The 23163-nt window shown below is 36.4% G+C and overlaps 1 protein-coding gene across 2 annotated transcripts in view; it reads right to left on the bottom strand.

Moving 5' to 3' along the window:
- The window catches only part of kif6 (kinesin family member 6), a 52868-nt gene that overhangs the window by 4579 nt on the left and 25126 nt on the right, over positions 1–23163 (bottom strand). For both annotated transcript variants that reach the window (XR_532602.2, XM_008399650.2), the window contains exons 13-19: positions 18368–19003; positions 9858–9960; positions 9565–9620; positions 3718–3768; positions 2294–2381; positions 2016–2151; positions 430–518 (exon numbers count right to left, since the gene is read on the bottom strand). Coding sequence is in view for 1 of the 2 variants with exons in the window: in XM_008399650.2 (XP_008397872.2) it covers positions 430–518; positions 2016–2151; positions 2294–2381; positions 3718–3768; positions 9565–9620; positions 9858–9960; positions 18368–19003 (1159 nt within the window). In the remaining variant the exon portion in view is untranslated. The remainder of the gene's footprint in view (positions 1–429; positions 519–2015; positions 2152–2293; positions 2382–3717; positions 3769–9564; positions 9621–9857; positions 9961–18367; positions 19004–23163) is intronic.

The following is a 23163-nucleotide window of genomic DNA, read 5'->3' as shown; positions in this document are numbered from 1 at the left end:
AAAAACATCATTTCAGAATTTAAGAAAAAAAAGTTTGTCACTTCTCCAATTCGGACAAAATGCTAGCTATGTTAGTCTCCGTGAATTTAAAGGAGATGTGGATTGTAGATGGTTATTTGTCCAAGGATTTCCTCAAGGTTTAAAAACAAACACTGAATAAAAAAAAAAGAGGAGGGGATAATTGTCTTGCTATGTGCCGAAAATCAGCTGCAAAGAAAATAATGAAAAGACCAGAGATAAAGAAAGACTTTAGTTGTGTAATCCGTTGTAGTTTGACAAAACCACATCACCGATTCTTCAATCGGGATTTCAAAAATGGAACAAAACAAGTAAAAGAGGCTTTTGAGACCTGTAAAATAATTCTCAAAACTCCTAATTGGTAGAAAAGCAAAAAGCGCATATATAAAAATACAGCAGAAAAGGTCTTACCAAAATCCTGGAGTGCCAGGTGAAGATGGTTGCAAGGTTTCATTTTGAGATGCAGAGCCATATCTTGGTTCAGGTTCCGACTCAGATTCCTAATAAACATTTTTTTTAAATTACTGAAACATTTCTACAACTATTAACAAAAAACAGCCCGACAGAATAACGTGAGCATGCTACATACATCTGACAGATTAAAGAAAGCACTTCTGATGCTTTATTGCTCTGGTTCGTCATTTAGCAAACGCAAAGTTTAAGCAAGTGCATGTGTGCATCTAATACTGGATCAACGCTGTTGGGCATAAGCTGGTGAGAAAAATACTCAGCTTTGTGAGGCAAAGCTGCATGTGTGAAGTCTGCTACACATCCTCACCGTCTGTCATTCAGAAATTCATATCCAAATGTTGCCGAGATAAAAGAGAGACGGTCCTATCTCCATTCATAAGGTCAGCGGAATTTGCTCCTCAGATGTTCTTGCTTTACATCTTTGGCTGGTTGCCTGAAATGTGCTCAGCAGTTGTCCAGGCTGAGCAAAGCGTGAGTTATCAGACTCCTCACTGAGTCAGCGTTACAATTGAATCCTTTGCCAGCCGTCCTCTGTGTAATCTTTTTGTATATTAGACTAAAATAGACTCTGACTCATTGTATTATCCTCTCTGTTAGTGTTTGAGTCACATGGAATTCAGGAAAATAAATAAATGCATCTCTGTTTGCCTCCTACTCTTCCTCCCACTAAGTCCCATTTAGCTTTGTGACAGAACAAGAGGCAGCAATCGACACATTTGTCCAGTATTGTACATGCTAACTGTCAGCACTGCTCAAAACACCAGTATGGCAAGAAACACAGTTCATAAAGAGAAAAACATTGATACAAACCTAGCACGAAAATCACATTTTTTGTTGTTTCATTCTGATGAAAGCAGATTTACAGCTCCTAACAAATCTTTTCATAAACTTTGAACTTTTTCACACTTTTTCTCAAAGTATTAACGTCCTTCCATTTGGATACAATTTTCTTTATTAATTTTAGCAAGTATAATATTGATGCCACTGTTATTTTAGTTTATTGTGTGTATGCATATTTAAAATGTTTGGAACTGTTTAATGATGGGCATCAACGTAAAGTCTCAACGGGACCGCCGGCTCAATGGGAGCAGGCAAAATAGAGCACGCTAGTTTGCCTAATGGTCTAAAACAAGTTTTTTTTTATTTGTCATTTTTGCCTGACCCCTGCCCTGACCTGAGGTTATATGATTCTATAGTCGTCTTTCTTTTATTTGGCACTTATTGCAACACAGTTGCAGTGGATTTGTATTTAGAAGTGTCAAATTAAACATGGGGTGAATACCTATGCATTTATATTTCCAAGTTCCTAGTTGTGAAAAGTTTTGAAAACTCTGCATTAGTGTTTTTTTCAGCCACTACAGTTACATACTACATTGTGATGTTTTTTTTGTTGTTTATTTTTAGTAAAAATATACTGACGTTTGTGGTTTTATTATGACAAAACATGAAAAGTCCACGGGTATGAAGACATTTGCAAAAGGCACGGTAAGATGCATTGTCACAAGGATAGAAAAGAGGCCAGTCACCTGCAGATTCAAAGCCTCCTGACTCCACCACTTCAGGAAATCCTTCTGGATCTTGACCTTCACCCTGTCCATCAACAGCTGCAGATGCTCGATCTCTGTCCTCAGTGCCTTTAGGCGGCCAAGGTTGCTGTTGTAGCTGACAAGGGATATCAGCAGTGCAAAATTTATCTTTAGTTGACGTTACACAGCACCTGCTGCATTCAATCAGACCAAGCAGGGTCTTTGGGGGTGGGGGGGAAACTGGAATAACATTCGGTAAGTTATTTGAGACAACTCACGTCACTTTCTCTTGCTTAATTTGTTTGCAGAGGTTTTCTTCCAGGGGGTCGTTCTCCTCCCCGTCCTGCGTATCATTCCCTGTCACAGCTATAAAGCAATTCAATTTAAGCATGCAGATATTTAGAAATTTGCGTCCTGAAGTGAAATGTAAGTAAACTGTTATTTATGAACTCTTTCTGAGGTTGAGATTTAAACTAACAAGAAAAGCCCTTTGACGTCAGAACCAGAGGAAAATGTTAGCCTTATGACCGAATTTTCTCATCAAAGCATGCATGTTAACAAATCAAAACCATCAGAAGAGGAGCTAACAGAGTGTAGTTTTGGTATTCAAGCTTGCAGTCACTGAGGCCTCCTGTAAAAGCTTTGAAGTGGCCACTAATGCACACAAGACAAAAGCAGCCAGAAAGTTCAGGGTTTCCCATCCTTTCGGGAGTGACGAGTTTAGAAAAACGATAAAAAAAAGATGTTCCATTTGTCAAAATTTATACACTGATATGACATCATTGTATAAATGTTCAAAGGCGCTTCAACACATGGTCAGGGGAAAAGCTGAAATCAAACTCATACGAAACAACTCCTCCGCCCCATGCCGGATCCTCCACCATACATAACAGTGGGCATGTGATGTTTTTCTGCTTCTTGATTCTGTGTTTCACGCCACACACATCTGGAGAGGTTGTAGCAAAAACAAAACAAAAAGAAAAACGTTGAATCTTTCAGTGCCGGGAGGACAAGCTTCAGTTACAGGTCCAGTTTAGAAAACCTCCACATCTACATTTATGACAACAGGCTTTCTTGTGACCTTCTCCTAAACAGACGGTTTACATGACTTGGACAGGCTCTAATGAAGGCCCTGGTGCCACCAAGATGCAGCTGCTCTCTTTCAGTGAGCTTGTTAACTTTATTAACTTTTCTTATCCTTGTTCGTCACAATTAAAGTATTTTATAACTTGTTTTTTTTTTTTTTGTTCTAAATGTAGGAATGGGAAAGTTTATAAAATAAAATATTTGCCTGACCTTACATCTGCTTCTTTCTTCATTTTGAAGGATGGCTAGAATGGATTTGCCTCTATTTTAAATCATATGTGTAGCCCAAAAACAAAAGAGTTCACTGATTGCAAAACAAAATTAAAATTAACTCATGTTAGTTAATTTTGACTAATGTTCAAATCAACATAAAAAAATGTTTTTATATTTACGCAATAGATGTCTACGGTATAGGTACATAATAGGTTTGTTCCTGGCAACACCATTAAAATTCCCTTTTTCCTACTGTGGGATTTCCTTCCCCACTACATAACTGTACATAGAGCTTATTGCTGGTGGAACTGTCTCCAGAAGCTCTAAAGAAAGTGAACCATTGTACAGGTTGAACGTACACGTGAGTTTTCTCGTTCAATCATGTAAGTTTTCATCTTCATACCCTGAGCTGCTCTTTGTCTCCGCCGCGTCTCCCACTGCTTCTTCAATTCAGCTGAAGACAAAGAAGAATGAAGACAAAAATATCTTACATTTTCAACATTAAATGTGTTTTCAAATGATCTTTTTACATAATCTCTTTTGCAGCCTGTAAGGGATACTTAACGGGAAGCTGAAAACAAAATCAGTTTGTGGTGACAAACCCGCAGCAACACTTGAAGCCTCTTCAGGAGCATTTCCTCAGTTTGTGATTTTAACAGATATCAAGGTTAAAAAACTGCAATTATTTTTCATGACATTGTTTTTTTTTATATATCAGCTTTTGACTGAAGAGCATTTTGGTTCAGAAACCAAAACAAAATAATTTTGGCTTAGAGATATGTTTTTTTAGGAAAAAATATTTAGTTTTAGAACTAAAATTTTAGGTAAAATTTTCTAGAAGTCCAATAGGGTGAACTTAAATGATGGAAAACTATTTAATTCTTTATTAGTTATATACATTAGAAGAACGATTGGTGTAGATTCCTAGTCATGAAGATTAGGACAATTAACCAATCCTTATATAATGAGATAAATGAACTTTTGTTTCTTTTTTCTGTGAGTGTGATCCTTAGCTGATGGAGTCTGTCTAATTCAAGGTTCAACATCTTCAAAGACATTCTCTATACGTCAGTAGCAACAACCATTATCTGTGTTATTGTTGGGTTTCTATCACCTCAAACAAGTCAGACCCTGACACCAACATAATTTCCACTCACTGGAAATAATTTCTGGACCGTTCTCTGTACGCTTGTGAGATGGCTGTGTGATCATCTGGGTAGATCAGCAGTTTCAGAGACACTTAGACTGGTCTGTAAAGCCCCAACAGACATGGCCTGTTCAAAGTCACTTAAATCCCCAGTGCTTCCCAATTCTGACGCTCAGTTTGAACTTTGGCAAATCGCCTTCACCACGTTTGGATGAGTTGCTAGGTTGAGAGTGTCTGTAGCTATTTGTGCAAAAAACACAAGGAATAAGCATGAAGGGGAGGTTTGGGCTTTTTGGGGTCACAAACAAGCAGACATGAAGGGTAGCAGAATGGTAGCGTCTGTGATTTTCTTTAACAGTCCCTTAAGTCTTATATGTAAAAACTGCTCAGTAATTGAGCCCTGCAAAGTGATGCTATGTCCAATCTAAAATCAGAGGTTTAAGCTCCATAGATGAGAAATCCAGATGAAGTCCTCTCTTGTAAAAGTACCTTTACGCTGAATACCACCCATGCTGTCCTACAACAGTTGGATTGAAGTGATTCTAAACCCACAAGGCTTTTGCATTTAGTCAGCACTTTCTTTCAGAAAGCTTTAAAATTGTTTGCAAAATGCCAGTGCAACCAGTTCGTCTTTCCAAGCGCATCGCGAGCACTTTCGTTCAAAGTCAACCGCTTTAGGGGTTTCTGTAGACAGCAGAGACTTGAACAGATGAAGTGAAACATTATACAGGACACACAGAGCCATACGGTGCCCGTGACAAGACTGTTTTTCCAAATGGTTATGAGGTATGAAGCAGAGTTTGGGATCCTCTCATGAAGCCATGTATTTGGGTAGCTGAGAATGTAAATGATCTGAGACGCCCTGTGGCTTCATTTTGTGGTCAAGTGGGTAGCCTGGGTCTTCTCTTACAAACACGACACTCTAAAACACGCCTACTGATGTCGAGTCTGCGTCTTCAAAAGAACATTAAAGGATTAAGGGATGTTTAAACCATCACTCTAAGACGGGAGTTCATAAAGACGTGATGAGCGCACTGTCTGTGTTGTTTAAATCCATCATAGCACGTACATAAGCATTTCAGAATCCCCAACACTAAGATCAAAACAAAGGAACCACAGTGGGAAATTCCTGTGATCTACTATTAAGTAGTGTAGTAGTTGTGGATTCAACCTAACCAAATTAAGTTTTTCTCCATAGCATATGGTAAGGGTTATCCTCTTTGAAGACAAACTTTAAGCTATAAGTTTCAATAAATACCCACATTTTGGTGGCATGATGCTTGAATGGGATTTAAAGTGTACCATGAATCAAGGATCTAGTTCAGCTTCTGACGTAAACAGAAGGAAATCTTGTTTACACCAAGACAACAATAGATCAAAAGATCAACATAGTAGTAAGAAAAACCTACAGGAAAGGTTTACCAGTGTAGCTTGACTGCAACAAATATCACATATCAAAAGAGAGGAAACATAAAATGCTGTTTATACTAAACCAAAAATTTTACTAAACAGTCTCTGTTTTTTGTTGAATAGCTGTGTTTATAACAGCTGTACATGAAGACTTCATGCAAAACAATTGTATTTGCAACATGAGTAGTGCGTAAATCATAACACTCATGCGAAATCTGGTTTATTATCTCAATCTGTGACGCATGGCAGCTGAAATAGTCACAGTGTGGCTAAATATTTTGTAACATTTCCTTATTTTGTTATTTTTGCCGTTCTGACATCGTCATCTCTCAAAGTGTCTTTTGGATGTTTCTTGTCAGTTCAGGGGGAATAAAGTGCATCTTTGTGAAAGGTTGTGGTAGCAAAATCCCCAAAGACCAAATTTACAACCACAGCATCCTATATAGATTTTATATGACATTCCAACATAAAGTGATGGATAATTGTGAGTGGAAAGGATTAAGATCGGATTTGTGGAGTGGACACGTATTGGTTATGCAAGCATTTTGAAAATCATACACCATTTTCCATGTATTAATTATGCATTACTCTATGTTGGGCTGTCAAATAAAATTCAAATATACCATGAAGTTTCTGAATGTAACCTGACAAATTGTGAGGCTGATTAAATGGTGTCATTGTTTTCTCAAGGCCCTGTAAAACTATCTCTAACTGCATAATTAATCTGTGAAAAAACCAAGAGCCAGAATGAAACATTTAGAAGGCATGAAAAACTATTGATCAAGACCCTGTAAAAAAAGAAACGTCTAGCACACTGGAAAGAAAAAAAAACTAAAGGAGGCTCTTACATGATATATTTTTTGATAATGATATATTTTTTGAAACATCTTGGGCTTAAAGGTCATTTATTTAAAGGTGAGCTGAGTGTATTACCTAAGAGATACCAGATGCTTTACCTAAGACCGCGCTGCATAAATCCTCCAACATCTGGCCAAATAATCAGGAGATGCTGCTTGCTTCCAGCTGCCTTCCACTTTTTATACTGCAGAGGACGCGTATCGCTGATCTTTCTGAGCAAATACATACACATGCATGCACTCTCTGAACCGAGAGGCTCAAAATGTATCCTCTTCCAGTGGGCCTGGATTCCAGAGCTACGTGTCGTGGCCAAGTGCCAAGTACAATAGAGTAATGTTTAGACACTGATGTTTCCTCGCGCTTCCATCTCTCTTTTTATCCCCTGCTACCGACCCTCCAAGCTGGGTATGTCCAACAGCAAAAGAAATTCACTATATTACATCAAATTTTTCCACGGTGCACATTACCCTTAAGACATAGGTAGCCAACAGTGTCCAAGCAGGGCTTCCAAAACGACAAAGCAGCTTTGAGTTACCAGTCAGAAGAAGCAACACTTTTTAAAATTAAAAACAGCGTCTAATACAGAAAGAATGCAGTTCTATCTGTACAATAATGTCATAATATTCACAGCCTAAAGATGGTTTGGAGACAATTTTTCGAAAATTATAATTTTAACATTTTTGAAATGTAAAAAAAAAAAAAAAAATCTTTTTTTTAAACATTTCAATCATACAAATATTTATCTTCATTTTACTTTGCTGTGTGTGGGTCAAACGGAGCAACATGGGTTACTAAACGCTGTCATACTTGATTTCTTTGTGATGCACAACAAACATGGCCACGTCAGCACTTCTTGGGGCGAAAGGAGGAAAACAATAGACTGTAGGGGTGACAAACACATGGTGGCATTTATGAGGACGACGGGCACAAACTGCCAAACCACTGAGAGTGATCCAAGGCAGGGATGAGGCGTGGTCCTGCTGTAAACATATCTATTTTATTGGTGTGTGAAGTCAGCCACAAACACACATGAGTGGATGCATCACAAGAGTAAAGGGAAACTTAAAAATTTACTTTTCTTCGTAACAGAAAATGTAGCCCACATAAAACTCTAATTCCATCCCACCTACTGCACAAATTTCCATCAGACAATAATCTACTAAACTTGTTTTCAGATGTCTTCAAGTGTTTCTGTGGAAACGGCTGAAACAGTATTAACTAACCAATCAGGATATTCTTCTCTAATTTAGTAAAAAAAAAAAAAAAAACTTATTTTATGGTTTTTAACCACCATGTAATGCCAAAGCCAAATTACAATAGCTGTTGACAATGAAAATTATTGTTATTATTGTAATAAGCAGCTGACAACTATTGTGAATGTGGGGAAATTTGGAGAACTTCTTTGCCTTGTAACACTTAATTTCATTGAGGTTTATTTGTTCTGCCTACAGTCCCACCACAGCACATTAAGTTTCAGGTTTGGACTTTGAAGTATGTTGAATTTTTTTTTTTTGCTTTTTCAGCCAATCTCTGGTATATCTGCTGCTGTTTTAGGCATACTTTTTGCTGTTGATCTAGTTTCGATCAAGCTTCAGACATCCGACAGATGGACAGATTACTCTTGAATACTTTGGTATATAAAAAAAAAAACAAACTCAGTAACAACAATGTATCTAGATCTTGTGGCTGCAAAACAAGCCCATATCATTACCTTTCCACTAAGGTAAATTGCTATAAGGCTTTTGTTCTGACATGCTGGGTATTGTTTGTTAAAAACGTAATGATGCGTCTTATGCCATTTTTTCTTTTTTTAGAAAGAAGAGCCTTATTAATGCTTCTAAACAAGCTGTTCTTTTTCTAACAATTCTGTCAGGAATAACTTTCTGGAGGCCTCTAGAGCACCGCATGTAGCTTTTGGGGCTTTCATCTTTTCTCTGAGCATTAAGAGGGTTAATCTTGGGGTAAGTATACTGAGGCATCAAATCTTGAAAATTAGATTTGAAAATGTGTTTTGTTCTCCCAGACTGATGAATAGGAACTACTGCTTCTTTGTTATCATTGAGGTCTTACCTATTTGGACTTATTGTTATCACACACACCCAAATGCTCCACACTAAACAATCACCAAAACTTCTGCTTTTAGGGGGGGTTCATAAAGATAATGAACACTACATCAAGTCCATCTGATAAGGAACAATTTTATTTGTCATCTTATTTTTTTTAAAAGAAGCAATTTGAATTTTTTTTTAAATTTTTTTACTAAATTCTTTTGCATTTGCATGTTTAGTCCTAAGAATTAAAAACAGCATCCAAAAGCTGTTAAATTTTACATTTACTTAGTAATTAAACAAAGAACTGTAAAATTAGGCCACTGCGCTACCATTACATATAGCTTTACATGGAGTACATGTGTTAACAAATCGCAGCAGAGAGACTGTGAACATCTTTGGATTCATTCACATTGCATTGCTAATTAATGCCAGGACTCATTTTGGCTTAGTTAAGTTAGTGACTATCAGGACGAACTCAGCGGAGCTCTAACAGAATCGTCATAAAACAGCCTGAGATCGACTCGTAAAAAGCACAGGTTGGAAGCCCACTATAAGTGGATGGAAATTTGAATGCCTCCCAGTTCTGGGAAGGCTTAGGAATGTTGTGAAAGATATTCTGACGCTCGAGGGACTCAACACCCTGACAGTGATCTGGTGTTGATGTTTTTTGGTCGGGTACCACAGGAATAACACTGAGAGCAAATTGTAGACGTGAAAGATGTTCACAGCTAAAAACTGTAATGTAGAATCTACAGAAGAACTTCCAAATGTTGAGACAACTCACTGATTCTGTTTCTGGCTCCCTTTAGTTGTTCTCCAAGTCTTCTGGCCTCATCTGACCTGGTCAAAAGAAGAAGCCAAATATATATATTTTTTACACTAAATGTAATGAATGGAAAACTATAATTAAGGAAATAACTAAGGGGCGTGCTTTGAGGTGCAATGATTATGAAAAAGGTACAATAAAATTATATGTTATCATGTGTTTGCAACTTTACTGTATCAGAAGGAATCTTAAATGCAAGCAGAAGCCATTTAACACTGTGTGAGGAATATCTTGTTCCTTTTGTCACTCACCTTTCTTTGAGTATATTCGAATTCTCTTCAATGGTTTGATGTTCCTCGTGATCTCTTATGAAAATCTCAAATGCTTCCTGTTTTCCCATTGACAACTTTGAACCTGAGGAAATAAAAATCTGTACTGAAACAAAATACTCATGAAGGACCACTCAAAAGTATTAATACTACTTTTAATAGTAGACCACGTTGAGGTTTGCAGTTTGCAACCACAAACCACAACGTATAAAACGAAAACAGTATGTGCAACAATATGTGAACATTTCCATGGGAAATATATATTAATATTTTTACAAGTCACATATAATCTTTTTAAAACCAGCAAATCAAATTTGAAACTACTTAGGTAGATCAGACTTTTTATTGGTTTCTTTTCTTGTGTTTCATCTTTAGCTAGTGACAAACAGATGCTTAGCTCTGGACAAATGAGAGACAATTATAATTGCACATGCTGGGTTAAAGCTTGAGATCTTTATCTCTAAACTGCCTCCAGCAAACAGCTTACACTCAGTCCTGAATCATGGCTTTTACTCACTGGAAAACACAGTATGGGACTCTAATCTCTAAAATATTTGCTTAACTAAACCCATCATTCAAATTACCTTATTTACAATGTCTGTGTTTGTCATACTCCCTTAAAACAAATCTAATAACTATGAGAAAATTGGACAGAGCTGTGGTCTCTCCCACATCCTTTGACTCCAATCTGGCAGCCAGATGTGGGCCGAACCCCCCAACCTTCCACCTTTTACCAAGGACAAACCACAAGAACAATTAGACTGTTGTTCAGGGTTAGGAGGGATATAAACACAAAGATAAACAGCGTGTCAGCAACACCTACTACAGCCCACCCCCTCCAACATAAACTTCTACAAATTAGGACATTAAATTATTTTGAACCCCACATCCTCACTGTTTTATATGCTTGTAATGATTTTAATAGGGTTTTTTTCTGAAGATCTATGCATGTGGTTTAAATATAGTTTTTTATTTGGAACAAGGTCATTCTAGATTTTTGTGTTTTTTTTTTTTTTTTGTAATCCAAAACTGTTTGTTTTAACAGAAGTGTTATAAAGATGGGAAAATATCCTACTTTGCACAAGAAGCAAACTTAAGTAAATGCTCAACTTTGGAAAACCCCAAACTTAACATCAGTTTCCAATATTTCCACTATTGTTACTTTTGTGACGTTTGCAGAGGGACATGCACAGGGCTCTAACTCGTTTGAGAATTATGGCTGTTTAGTAAATGATTTGTGTTTCTTCATTTCTGGAAAGTCTTGACTAAAACCAGCAGCCAACATGCGGACATAAACTGTTGGAGCCAATCTCAACAATTCACTGTTGGGCTTTCACAGGGGAACCGTCTGGCTTGCATGAACAGCAACATACCAGGAATATCTCAGAGAAACATCACATCGTTTCATACAATAACATAGCTAGAGAGATATTAAAACTGCACGGATACAAGGACACTGTCTCTTTTTTTTTTCCTTCTCTTTGCTTCAAGTGTTTGAGAAACCGCAACCAGCTTAAAACAGATAAAATGGCACTAATCCTCAGATTTGGAGAATTTGACTCACCAATGTTTTTCTTCTGGTGTTTATGTGGATAACCTAATTTAATCCGTGTGCTTTGTGGATTTAAATTATGTAATGGGGAAACATTACATAATAAAAGCATGTAATACAATGAGTGTAAATATAATAGGTTAAATCTAACCTCAAGTATATTGAAACTCTCAATTTTATTCCAGACAGACAGTGTTTAATAAACCATAACAAAAGGAAAGCAGTGAAGGGGAGGGAGGGGGGGGGGGGAGTCCTGCTTTTATTATTTAAACATGAGACAAATTTGTTTAACTTAATATAATTAAGTTAAACAAAAAAAAAAGCTATAAGGCTTTAAGATATTGTTTATATAAAAATACTGGAGATGATGGATAAAACATTGAACAAAAGTCTTCCTTCTGGTATTCAGAAATAATTTAAATTGAGAGAGAATAAATATAATTTGTGAGATTTGTTTATACTTGAATGTGCAAAAGAGAACAGTCAGGTAAAGTCTAGATGTGTTTCAGTTATTGGTGTGAAACTGTGGAATGAATTGATTGATGATTTTAAGTTATGTCCTTTCTTGGTGAGCTTTAAAAGAGCTCTAAAATATAAAATGATAACATCTTACGCTGTTATGTAGATTTATATATGTATTGTGAAGATATATTGGTATAAAATAGGGAACAGATTACAGACTGGCAAGAGCAAACTTGGCTTCAGTCTATTCCTTTTTTGGTAAATTATGGGCTTCTTTATTGTTATTTTATTGTTGTTGTTTTCTGTGTTTAATGTGGATAATTTACCAAAATAAAGTGATTGATTGAATATGGTCAGCTCTGTAAAAACTGATTTGTTTTTTTGCAATTTGCTGCTCTGACGCAAACTAGTAAAGGTAACACAATGCCACAAGAGAGGAGGACATCAGCAGTGACCTCAGGGAAGCAACTGTTGCTGACTATCAATGTGGGTTTCCAAGCCAAACAATTTAGGAATCACTACAGCAAAAAAACAAAAAAAAAAGACTCTTCAAAAATGGAAACCATTAAAAAAAAGTTGCTAATTTTACTGAGACTGAACATCAAGCAAAGTTTTGATCAAATTCACCAAGGTTAGAGCATGCAGTGTTTAGAGGAACTGCAAAGTACCCAAGAGCTTTATTTCAGAAGCTAGAGACCTCAGTTAGCGTGGCAAACATAAAAGTTTAAGACAGCATAATCAGAAAAGGACTATGTATCTTGCTCGGGACATACAAGAAAAATATTTCCTAACTAAAATAAATAGTAGCACAGCTTGAGTTTACAAATTTGCACCTGAAGAGCCACAATGCTGCGGCAACAATGTTCTTTGGAATGACGACAGGTAGAGCTATTTGGCCATAATATACAAGCACAGCAGAATTTGACACAGAAAAACCAAAACGGTTGCTAACTGCAGAACATGAAGTGTTGGATAAATGTTAAACTCCAGCATATAAACATTTAGTGACCTATTGAGCAATATACAAAGACCTCTGCAGCACATTTGTTTTGGATTAAAACAGAGCAATGAAGAATGATGTAATGTGCACATAGTTTGGTATTTCCAGATGCCAAGGAATGATAGATGTTGCAGTACATTAAAATTCAATTCCTGGAATATTCTGGACATTCTGCGTATTTTAAAGAAATTTGATCAATAAAGCTTATATTTTAACAGCTATTCTTTTAAACAGTGCTATTTTAAGAAAAGATCTTATCACAAAAAAAATCTGAAAAAAACAAATCAAATCTTTTCAATCATAAAAAGAAGCGTTGCAAAGACAGTGACACACTACAGATGTTTTTGTAAATTTTAAATGGTTCTTATTGTAATGTAATATACAGTAACAAAAACCGTTACTATTTATTGTTACTATTTATTTTTATTTAAAGAATCAAAGTATAAAACAAACATTAAAATATTTCTTTCCAAACCAGATGTTTAAAAAGTGTCCTAATAACTAAAACATTGGAAAGTGAGTAGAGAAACAATTAAACATATTTAAATTTCCAGCAAACATAATGCAATGGTTTCTTTGGCCACAATTTAGTCAAAAGTCATCAGTTTTATGATGCTGAATTAACTCCGGATCTCTGCACAGTGATAGTCAATATCACCATAGGCAAATAAAGTTTCTTCAGTAATCCTCCTGAAACAGTTTAATGGACTCTTAAACATTCTTTTTTAATTTCCCAAACTGCAAAGCTCGTCTGTAAACTTTTCCCTGCTGCTTAACAGCTGATGAAGCTTAAAGTGTGTTCTGCTCAAACTGTCAGAGCAAACAAAGCAGAGAAGAAGATTCAGCATGAAGTGTGATGAAATGGGAGAAGCATTCCACGCCAGAGACATCATCCCTAGCGAGGGTTTACAGGACCTAGGAATTCTGTTTTTCCTAACGTGAATGAATGGGATCAATATTCATGGATAAAACACCTAATTTGGCTAATGTGCAATTTAGTTTATGAATACAGTCCTATCTCGTTTTAGTTTAGGACATTAATGTTTGGAAAAAAAAATTTCCAACAGTAACATTATTGTTGTAAAAAAACAGAACAATTACTTTCTTGCTGCTGTCACAAATGTTAACTTTATTACTGAAGCTTTTCAGCTTCCGTGAGATACTCTAAGAAACAAATGACAAAAGATAAACTATTCAGTTACAATGACCAAGGTGAGAGATTGATTTATTTGCTTTTGCAATAAGACGAGAGAAATTTTAAACTGTTTGAAAAGAAAGTAAGAAAACTTGGAACTGCAATGATGGTTTTAAAAATCAGCTAATTAAGGAAGTAAGTAATTAAGCTTAATCTCTTTCAGAGAACAATCTCTCTGATTACCGTTTACAAACAATAAAGGAGCCGATTTCTTCTAATTAAACACATTTCTTTCCATTCATGATTTCCACTGGAAAAACATGCAAACTTCAAAAGCCCTCATTAAGATATTAATTAGCAACCTTGAAGGTGTGATTTTTCAGTAGAAACTATGAAAACAACATAAAATATCAAAACCTTTAAAGAATGAAGTAAAAATGAATCGTAATTATCCTATCCATTTTTTGAAATGTATGTAAAAATAAACAAATTTCTTTTAACACATGACCCTTAGGAGCCATGCCCCATTAAACGTTCCTCCTGGAAGGTCAGTTAAGAGAATCAGCTGTGGTCCAGAATCATTTGTTCTGAGTATGAGTCAAGGGAACGAGAGCACTTAACTGCAGCTGCGGTCTGATTCATTATCAGTATTTAGCTTCCCTTCGACCTACAAACAGGGTAGGATTAGCTTAGATTTTAGATACAATACACGATGCCAAAGTTTGGGGTTGTTTTTTCTTGTGCTCGAGCTGCATGTTTTTCCCGGAAGGTGGGGCTGAGCTGGGTGCTCCCACACACCTGCACTACATCAAGCTTCATTAATGGCTGAATAAGAGGAAGTGGCTGCAATGCCTGAGTGTTAACATCTCTGGCAACTTGCTTGCCTGCCTGCCTGCCTGCCATAGTGTTGAGGTAAATATCAAAAATAAGCAGAAATGAGGTCAAAAGTATAAGTAAAATATATATTAAAAAGAAATGGCAGGAACTATGGGATAGAGAAGAAAAGGCAAGATTTTATTATAATATTCAAAAAAAGTAGGGGAATGTAGGGAAGGTATTAGGAATAAAAAAGAAGAGAATATTATATCCAGATTAAGGTTTGGGCATACGGGGCTAAATAGTACTCTGAAAATAATTAATAAACATAGTACCGATTTGTGTAGTTATTGTGGAGAGTCGGAAATAGTGCAGCATATTTTTCTAGAATGTAATAAGTATAGTCGGGAAAGAGGTGTTAATTAGAGAGTTAAATAGAAATAAAAATAATTTAGATATTAAAAATTTGCTGCAAAGATCGTCATGGGATGTAGCATTTGACAGCATTTTTAGGAAGTCCGGTATTATGGGAAGATAATAGCGATAGGACATCTAATCTATACTCCAGTCTGGAAGGAGGCGGTAATGCACCAAGTTGTTTGCCAACCGCCATAAAACAAAAAGAAGAAGAAGACAATTTGCCTGCCGTTGGGCTCCATGTTTGTTACATTTGACCTTTATGCTAATACCTCCCCTGTTCTCTCTTTCTGAAGGTTACCTCTTTGTGTGCTCATGGAAGATAATCTCTAAGTTATTCAGGTTTCCTCCACTTACTACTTTTGCATCATTCTCCCATAATCAACAACCTTAAGGTTTCTCTTCATCACTGCATCATCAAACCCGGTCCACTCCTACCTCAGCTCCAGCCCCACCCTACCTTCTGCCATGCAAACTAACACCCTGGACTCTACCATTGTATATTCTTTGTTAAAACTATTTTTTTGAACATTTAATCTTTGTCTCCTGAGAGTATCTTGCATTTGGGTCAGAAGTCTATCTAAAACCAAGGCACATATTTCTAATAAATCTAACTGCAGTGAGTTTAGAGAGCTTACTGGCAAACGGTGTCTTTGAAATAAGGTTTTGACTGTTACATTGAAACCTTGCTATTATGCTCAGTGTGAGTAAAACACACTTTTCGAGTACCAGTCTATCAGGTATCTAAAGCATTGTTCTTAAAACATTTCTCATGACTTCCTCGCCGGAAAAAACGAAATTGCCTTATGAACTACTTCTTGAGCATGAGACATTGCCGTCATTCCTTTTGTCTTTAGTGTCTGTGATTTTTGAGTTTGCCCTGTATGTAACATCATCACTGTTAAGACTGTTGCAGATCTCCGTGATATTGGTTTAGAAATTTGCATTTGCGCTACTATATAGTTAGACAACAGACTGCCTACATTCCAGCTGAGAGAGATCACCTGCCTGAAGACTCGGCACCCAATTTATCACAAACTTATCTCTTGATCCAGATCTGGAAGGTTGGATGTCACATTGAATTTTTTTCTGAAAGTCTTTTAGCCGTATTTACTGCTCTACTCAACGGGTATGCTGCCACTTTTTTGTGCTCTGAAGATGCCATCTGCTTGTTTAACTTTAGACTTTTTATACTTGGTTTAGCACCGTCCTCCGAGATTTTTTATCGACCTTTATGGAATTAGAATGTCAGAGAATTAAGAGTCTAGAAAAGAGAAAATTCCAAAACCGATATGACTAGAAATTAATAACTTCTGAATGTAACATTCTGTTAGCAGCCCATCAATGGCAACAGGACAATGGATTCTGAATAAAAATACTGAGCTCATTTTTTACCCCCATCAAATAGGGAGAGTGATTTATTAATGGTGAGTCATAATTGGACAAAGAAAGTTAGCAGAAACTTTAATTTCTCTGCGAGGACCACTTGGTTGACAGAGTTTAGCCTTCATTTCATGACATGACAAAGTGATTTATGAAGGTTGCACGTGATTTATCAGTGATTTTATAAACTGCTGGTTTGCAGGGCATCCCTCAGAGCTCTTCCTTCTGTTCTGCCCCTTTATATGACTAACCATCAATCCTGTCTGAGTTAAAACATGTGTTTGTTTTTCAGCAGGGACCCGATTTTGTTCGCTCTATTACCAAAACTGGGCACTATTGCAGAAAAATGTCAAAGCATATGAGGGGGCTGTGGTTCGGACAGACAACAGTACAGCTTCATGAGTTTCTGGCTCGCACATCAATGCTCGATGGCTATGACCAAACTTTTTAAAGGGGCCGAGTTTATCATCACACTTAAAGCTCCACTGAAGCAAAATTAACCAGGAAAAGCCAAATAATTGTTGCCTCTGGCTTGAAACATGAAAGCTCAACTGTCTTAAATGTCAGCAACCTCTGCGTTCTTGTTTCACTTAAATACCTAGAAAAACAATACTGACAATGTACAAACATCTGCTGTGTTAAGTGTAGCAATTGAACGTTGTAATTATCTTCAAAGATTTAGATCATAATCTGTGTGCCAGAGAAAAACAAGAAGGGTAACTAATCAATTTAAGCTTGGAATCTTAAATTGAAGTCAGGAAATCAATTTAAGACAAAATTGACCAGCAGTCTGGTTCATTAGTTCATATTCGAAATTGTTTCCAGCACACAGTGACCAGAAAGAAAACAAAGCAAATAAGTGTTTTTAAGTAATTATTGTGGATTTACAAACTGCAAACTAAGCTGAATAGAGGTTCTATTGCAATGAGATACTGTCTGCACTCTGTTTAGATAAATATTGCTAAGTCCTCTTGGCCTTTGCTACACCCATCATGAGCCACTGAGAATTACAATTTTCAAACTCATCAAGTTTTTACAAGCAACAAAATAACATGTCTAATATACTGTACTGTCTACAGCTGCTCTGCTGAGACAACAAGACAGTTTGAAAAAAAATAAAATCTTTTAATGATCCCACAATCCCACAGTTTGCATTCTGCAGAAATTAAAGACGTGTGAAGTCAGATCCGGAATCCAAGATCCTGGTCACGGCCCACAGCTCACAATAGAAAGCCACAGTCTATATGACTGCCTACATTCCAGCTGAGAGAGATCACCTGCCTGAAGACTCGGCACCCAATTTATCACAAACTTATCTCTTGATCCAGATCTGGAAGGTTGGATGTCACGTTGAATTTTTTTCTGAAAGTCTTTTAGCCGTATTTACTGCTGCCTGGTGGCAGTGAACAGCTCAAGCTCAACAATCTGATTGGCTGTTTGCCACAATTGTAGGTTTAGGGGTCCTTATTATTCTGCCTTTTTGGCATACCTGTTCAAGATTTTTCTGCACAATGTGCTTAATCAAAACCGGAAAGAAGTAAGGTAATTCTAAAAACAATCCAGCAAAGTGCAAGTAATAAAGTGCTCACTTTTTGTGTAATATCATAAAATTATTTTAGTTTTTAACCGAGGAACTATTCTGCTAAAATTGAAGTGTCATAAACAAGAATATATCATTACTAAAATCGTGTTTCTGAAAATAGAGAAAGAACAAAACGTGTAAATACCTTTTTTCATATACTGCCCAGCTCGTCCTCGTCCTGCTGGAACCGTTTCCGTGTTTTCTTCTCTAAACTGTGGCATTGTGGACACTTTTTGGTCCTCTGCTAGCAGAGTTACATTGTTTTCCACTTTTACCTGAACTGCTGTTGATGCTTGGCCTTCCTGGTCCCCTCCAAAGCTGTTCAGGTTTCCTTCGCTAAACCAAGGGCCTGTGCACACTTCTCTTTGGTCCATTGGTAAGGTGTCCACGTTTTGCTCCGCCAACTGCGGCGCTGTGGAAACCTTTCTACCATGATCCTCGGTAAAGGTCTTATTATTCCCTTCATTATTCTGAAGCACTGGATATGGTTGAGGTGCATGGCCTGTGGCAGAGATGTTTGCCTTTTCTACGCTAAACTGTGGCATTCTAAACATTCTTTCACTATAGTCTGCTGATGACGTTTTATTTCCTTTCCTCAAGTGAAGCCTTGTGAATACTTTTCCTCCATAGTTTTTGAAAAATGTCTCCATATTTGTTTCTTTAGGCTGTGAAACAGGCTGCGTGCTCGAGGGCAGCACTTTGGCATCAGTAATGTAAGCAAGCCGTGCGATGGCATCATCTGCTCTTTCCTTTTCTTTCTTCAGTATTCTCACAAGGATACCTGCAGCAATTGGTTAAAGACTCAGCAAATGCAGCAAGGAGAACATATTTAACTTAATAGCCAATGCATTATAATGAGAAGAAAGTACAAAAATAAAAAGGTTAAAATAAACATCTCTGGACATATATTTAGGAATACCCCAAGAGCTAATTTTAGACTTTATGCTCTTTTGGTAAAATCCAACTCACAAGTGATCTTTTTCCTGTTGATCATAAATTTCCATAATGATATCTTAGGGTGCTGACATGTCCTCAGTATCTGGTCTTAGAGACTTGGAATGGTGTCATGGTCTGGGATGAATTAGTGGAGAGTAGAAGATCAAGAAGGACAGCAGTGATATTGTCCAGATATTACAATGTCCTTTACTACTTTTTAGTTTTCCCTTACTCTAATACCGCTATATCAAATCCAGTGAAAGGAATTGTCTTCAGAAACCTGTGTGTAATTTAATCTGTGAATCCAGTTGATCTGTTAAGGCCTGAGAGGTTTGTCTGAGAGCATTATTGAACAAACAGCATCACAGCTACCAAGGAACATAGATATATGTTCCTTGGTTGTGCATATCAGGTGTGATCGTAAAGTTTTAAAAGAAGCTTAAAGCAAAGTTAGATTAGAAAACATATCAGCTTCAAAATCTCATGGAGCATTAGAAAGACTCCTAATAGAACGTGGATGGCAATAGCTACAAAGTTAAACCGTAACTGAAAACTAACAGAGCATATCACAATAAAATCATTAGCTCTACAATGAAACATGGAAAAGAGAAGCTGCTTTGGAATGTTTTAAATAAAAGCATATTCATATGTTAGAATGGCTCACTCAAAGTCCATATCTAAATCCAGTTGACAAACTCTAGCAGGACATTATAAAGCTGGTAGGGACATATCCCAAAAAACCTGCAGCACGAGGTGCTTCTACAAGATATTGTTACAGGGGGCTGAAGGTAAATGAAGGCCACACTTCTAAATGTCTTATTTGCAAAAACATTTCTAAAGTCACGTATCATTTTAATTTCACTTCACATGTATGAATTCTTAAGTATGAACTGCTTTATGTTGACCTCAACCATAAAATCTGTCAAGAATAAATCAAACATCTGCGTGGAAATTTGAGACTAAAGGTTTAAGGTCTGTGAATTATTTTATGGGACAGGGCACCGTCTGGTAAGAAACTGACTGGTGAAAATGAGAGGACGAATGACATGTTTGGGAACACATATCTGTACATGAATGAACTATCAAACAGTTGAGAATTAATGCAACTCCCACGACAATGTCAATGGAAGTGTGTTTGATGCCATAATCCAAACCCATAATTTAAAGTCACACTGCACATTAGTAAGCTATTCGGTTTTCTTACAGTGAGAATAACAGACATCTTTGTGGCAAGACTGTAACTATCGTGGTCACCAGATATTTTGGGATGCTCAAATTAGAGTCATTTTTTGGATGATGAGTAGATAATTTCCTAAAAGAGCTGGAGAAGTTACTCTATGTCCTTGTCAGTCAACACAAAAGGGATGTCAGTGGTGATAAAATGTTTCCAACGAAAACCAACCATTCCCAAAACTGCCAATCCCAACATATCAAATAACCTACAAAGGCCAAGTTTTACAGAAAAATACAACTTTTCTGAGGACTTCAATAATTTTACTTTGATGATACACAGTCTGCCCTCTATTAAAATAGACCATCCAGTATTTAAAAACTACTTCTACCCCTCCTTATTCTAAAAGTATATTTCAAAAATTACATTTCTGTGTAAAATAATAAATTGTTATGTATTAATGTGAAATGCATTTGTTCCAGGTGTTTTTCTATTTGGGTTTCAGACTATTCATAAAAAAAAAAAAAAAGTTACAATAAAAAATAATTGATTATTGGTTAGATTAGACTATTCCATTCTTCTTTTAGATCACACACCAATATATCAATCATTTGAGCATATTTGAATACAGCCTGTGTTTAATCTTATCTAAAACCACTTGTATTCATTTCCCTTATTTAGTTAGATAGTTAATTATATAAATAATCTTCAATTCATACAGGCTATCACCTTGGATTGCTGCTTTTTTAATACCAAGATCCCATCACAGTAAAGTTGACCACAAAACTCAACTGACTGTTGAAAACTTCTGTGAGGTTTCACGTAAGATTTTCGCATGTCATTTACTCAACATTTTGTGGTCAAACTCAGTCACAAAGCGCTCTCCTCATCTGTCTCAACTCTCCTCATTACACTGTCCAGTGACATCACAGAAAATAAAAGTACTTTGAAAGTAACTGCTGACAAATTTACCACAAATTGCTACAATTTCAGTGTACGGTATAAGTATTTTATTACTGATGAAAACTTAAATTAATAGCTTGCATTCATATTCATTTGATTATAAGTGCAATTAAAAAAATGACTAACTTACTACTGTTTCAAACTAGCTTCTGGTGAAGCTTTTTAAAAATCCTGGTCAAGATCATTCTCTAAATTGCAATTATAAGATATATCCAACAAAATTTGAAAAGCAGAAAATCCCAATAAAATAAATCGATGTTTGTGGCTGTGAGGTGTGAATACTTTCACAAGGCACTGCACCTCTGTACCTTTAGGTTCTACAATGTTACCAATATTAAATATCCACATGTCTTTTGGATACAAAGTATATCAGAGAATAGATTTGAAGCAGAGGATAGGACAGATCTACAAAAGCTAGAATAAGGCCAGCAGACACGGCTGACAAGCCAATGCCAGTTCTTCTGTTAACACAACACTCTCTGCAAGCAATTAAATGTTTACACATAATCAGTATAATTAACAGTTCCAGTGTGCAAAAGCTACAATTTAGACAATCTTGTGCAATCAGCACGTATTTGTCTGAAAAAAAAAAGAAAAAGAAATACGTGGCCGTCTATAAAAACTCCTGCCTGCATTCAGTATTTAAACCATATCTTGACTCATTTGGTAACAACAATATTAATAAAATTAAAGCTAAGCAGAAAACAACATGGACCTTCTAAGGTCTGATTTGAATTCTTGAATATAAGGTGTGCTAGCATATTCATAAACTCAATAAAAGGTCTAGTGATGATAACTATTTAGACTATAAAGACTGTTGGGATACTGCTGCATGAAGCCCATCTGAAATTAGATAATATATTTCTAACATGTTAACCCTTGTGTCTAGAAATGTGTCTAGAACCGACCCCACACACGTAAAACTTGTATAATTTGCCATAGTCCTCTACGTTTGCCTCAGTCCTCGCACGCAAAAGGGTTAATAACTCCAGAAGATTTTCTTCAGAGCAGTTAAACCCAATGTTCAATAATGATGGGTTCACAGTTATGCTGGTTTAAATTATTAGACTGTCTCCTGCTCAAATCCCTGCAGAATAATTAATTCTTTAGGCAAAATGGAGCAAACAAAATTCAGGAACAATATGTTCCCGAATTTATGTAACCTTTTGACCTGCTAAAAGGTTCAGAGATATCCAAAAGACAGAATAAGATATTATAAGTCACCCCCATTGCATAAACCAAATCTTTTTCCGTTGTGAATACTACATCTCTTCTTTTCTGCAAGAAGACTGAGTTGTTCCACTTTATAGCCCAGAGAGAGAGCTCTTGTTCAATCTTTTATCCCCAGTTTCCACCACAGCTGCAAAATATGGCTGATGAATAGTTTGGCTCTTCTGCTGAAAACTCTAAAAAGTCCATAAGTAGAATATAAATCCTGTATTATACTGCACAAATCATAGGAATCCGGCTAAAAGTGAATACAAGTAAACCTCCCAGGCTTTGTGTGATCTCTGGTACTACACTAAATTCTGTCAATGGATAAAAGGGTAGAATGTGTCAAATGTACAGTTTGGTTTGTTGCAATGGGATGAAACAAGAGGAAACATATAGTTGTTGCTTTAAGTTATCAGGTAATACTAGTGCTTTACAAATAAGCAAATTAATTTAAAATAGACAGATATGTTTTCATATCTGTCATAAGACTCTGTTTTAATCAGTTCAAGGTAACTAATCTGTGCTTACTAATCATAATGTCATAATGTTGGTATGCTCTCAAAGACTGGCGTTGGAGGCCCATGTGTTATATCGTGTCAAGTAGATCTAACTGCGCTAGAATGCTGTAAGCATTAGCCCCACTTGGTTTGACCCAT

This window comes from Poecilia reticulata, chromosome 22 (genome assembly GCF_904066995.2).
Source record: "Poecilia reticulata chromosome 22, P_reticulata-male-v2, whole genome shotgun sequence".
NCBI lineage: Eukaryota > Metazoa > Chordata > Actinopteri > Cyprinodontiformes > Poeciliidae > Poecilia > Poecilia reticulata.
The sequence above is the reverse complement of the archived record's forward strand: the minus strand, read 5'-3'. Positions and strand labels throughout refer to the sequence as shown.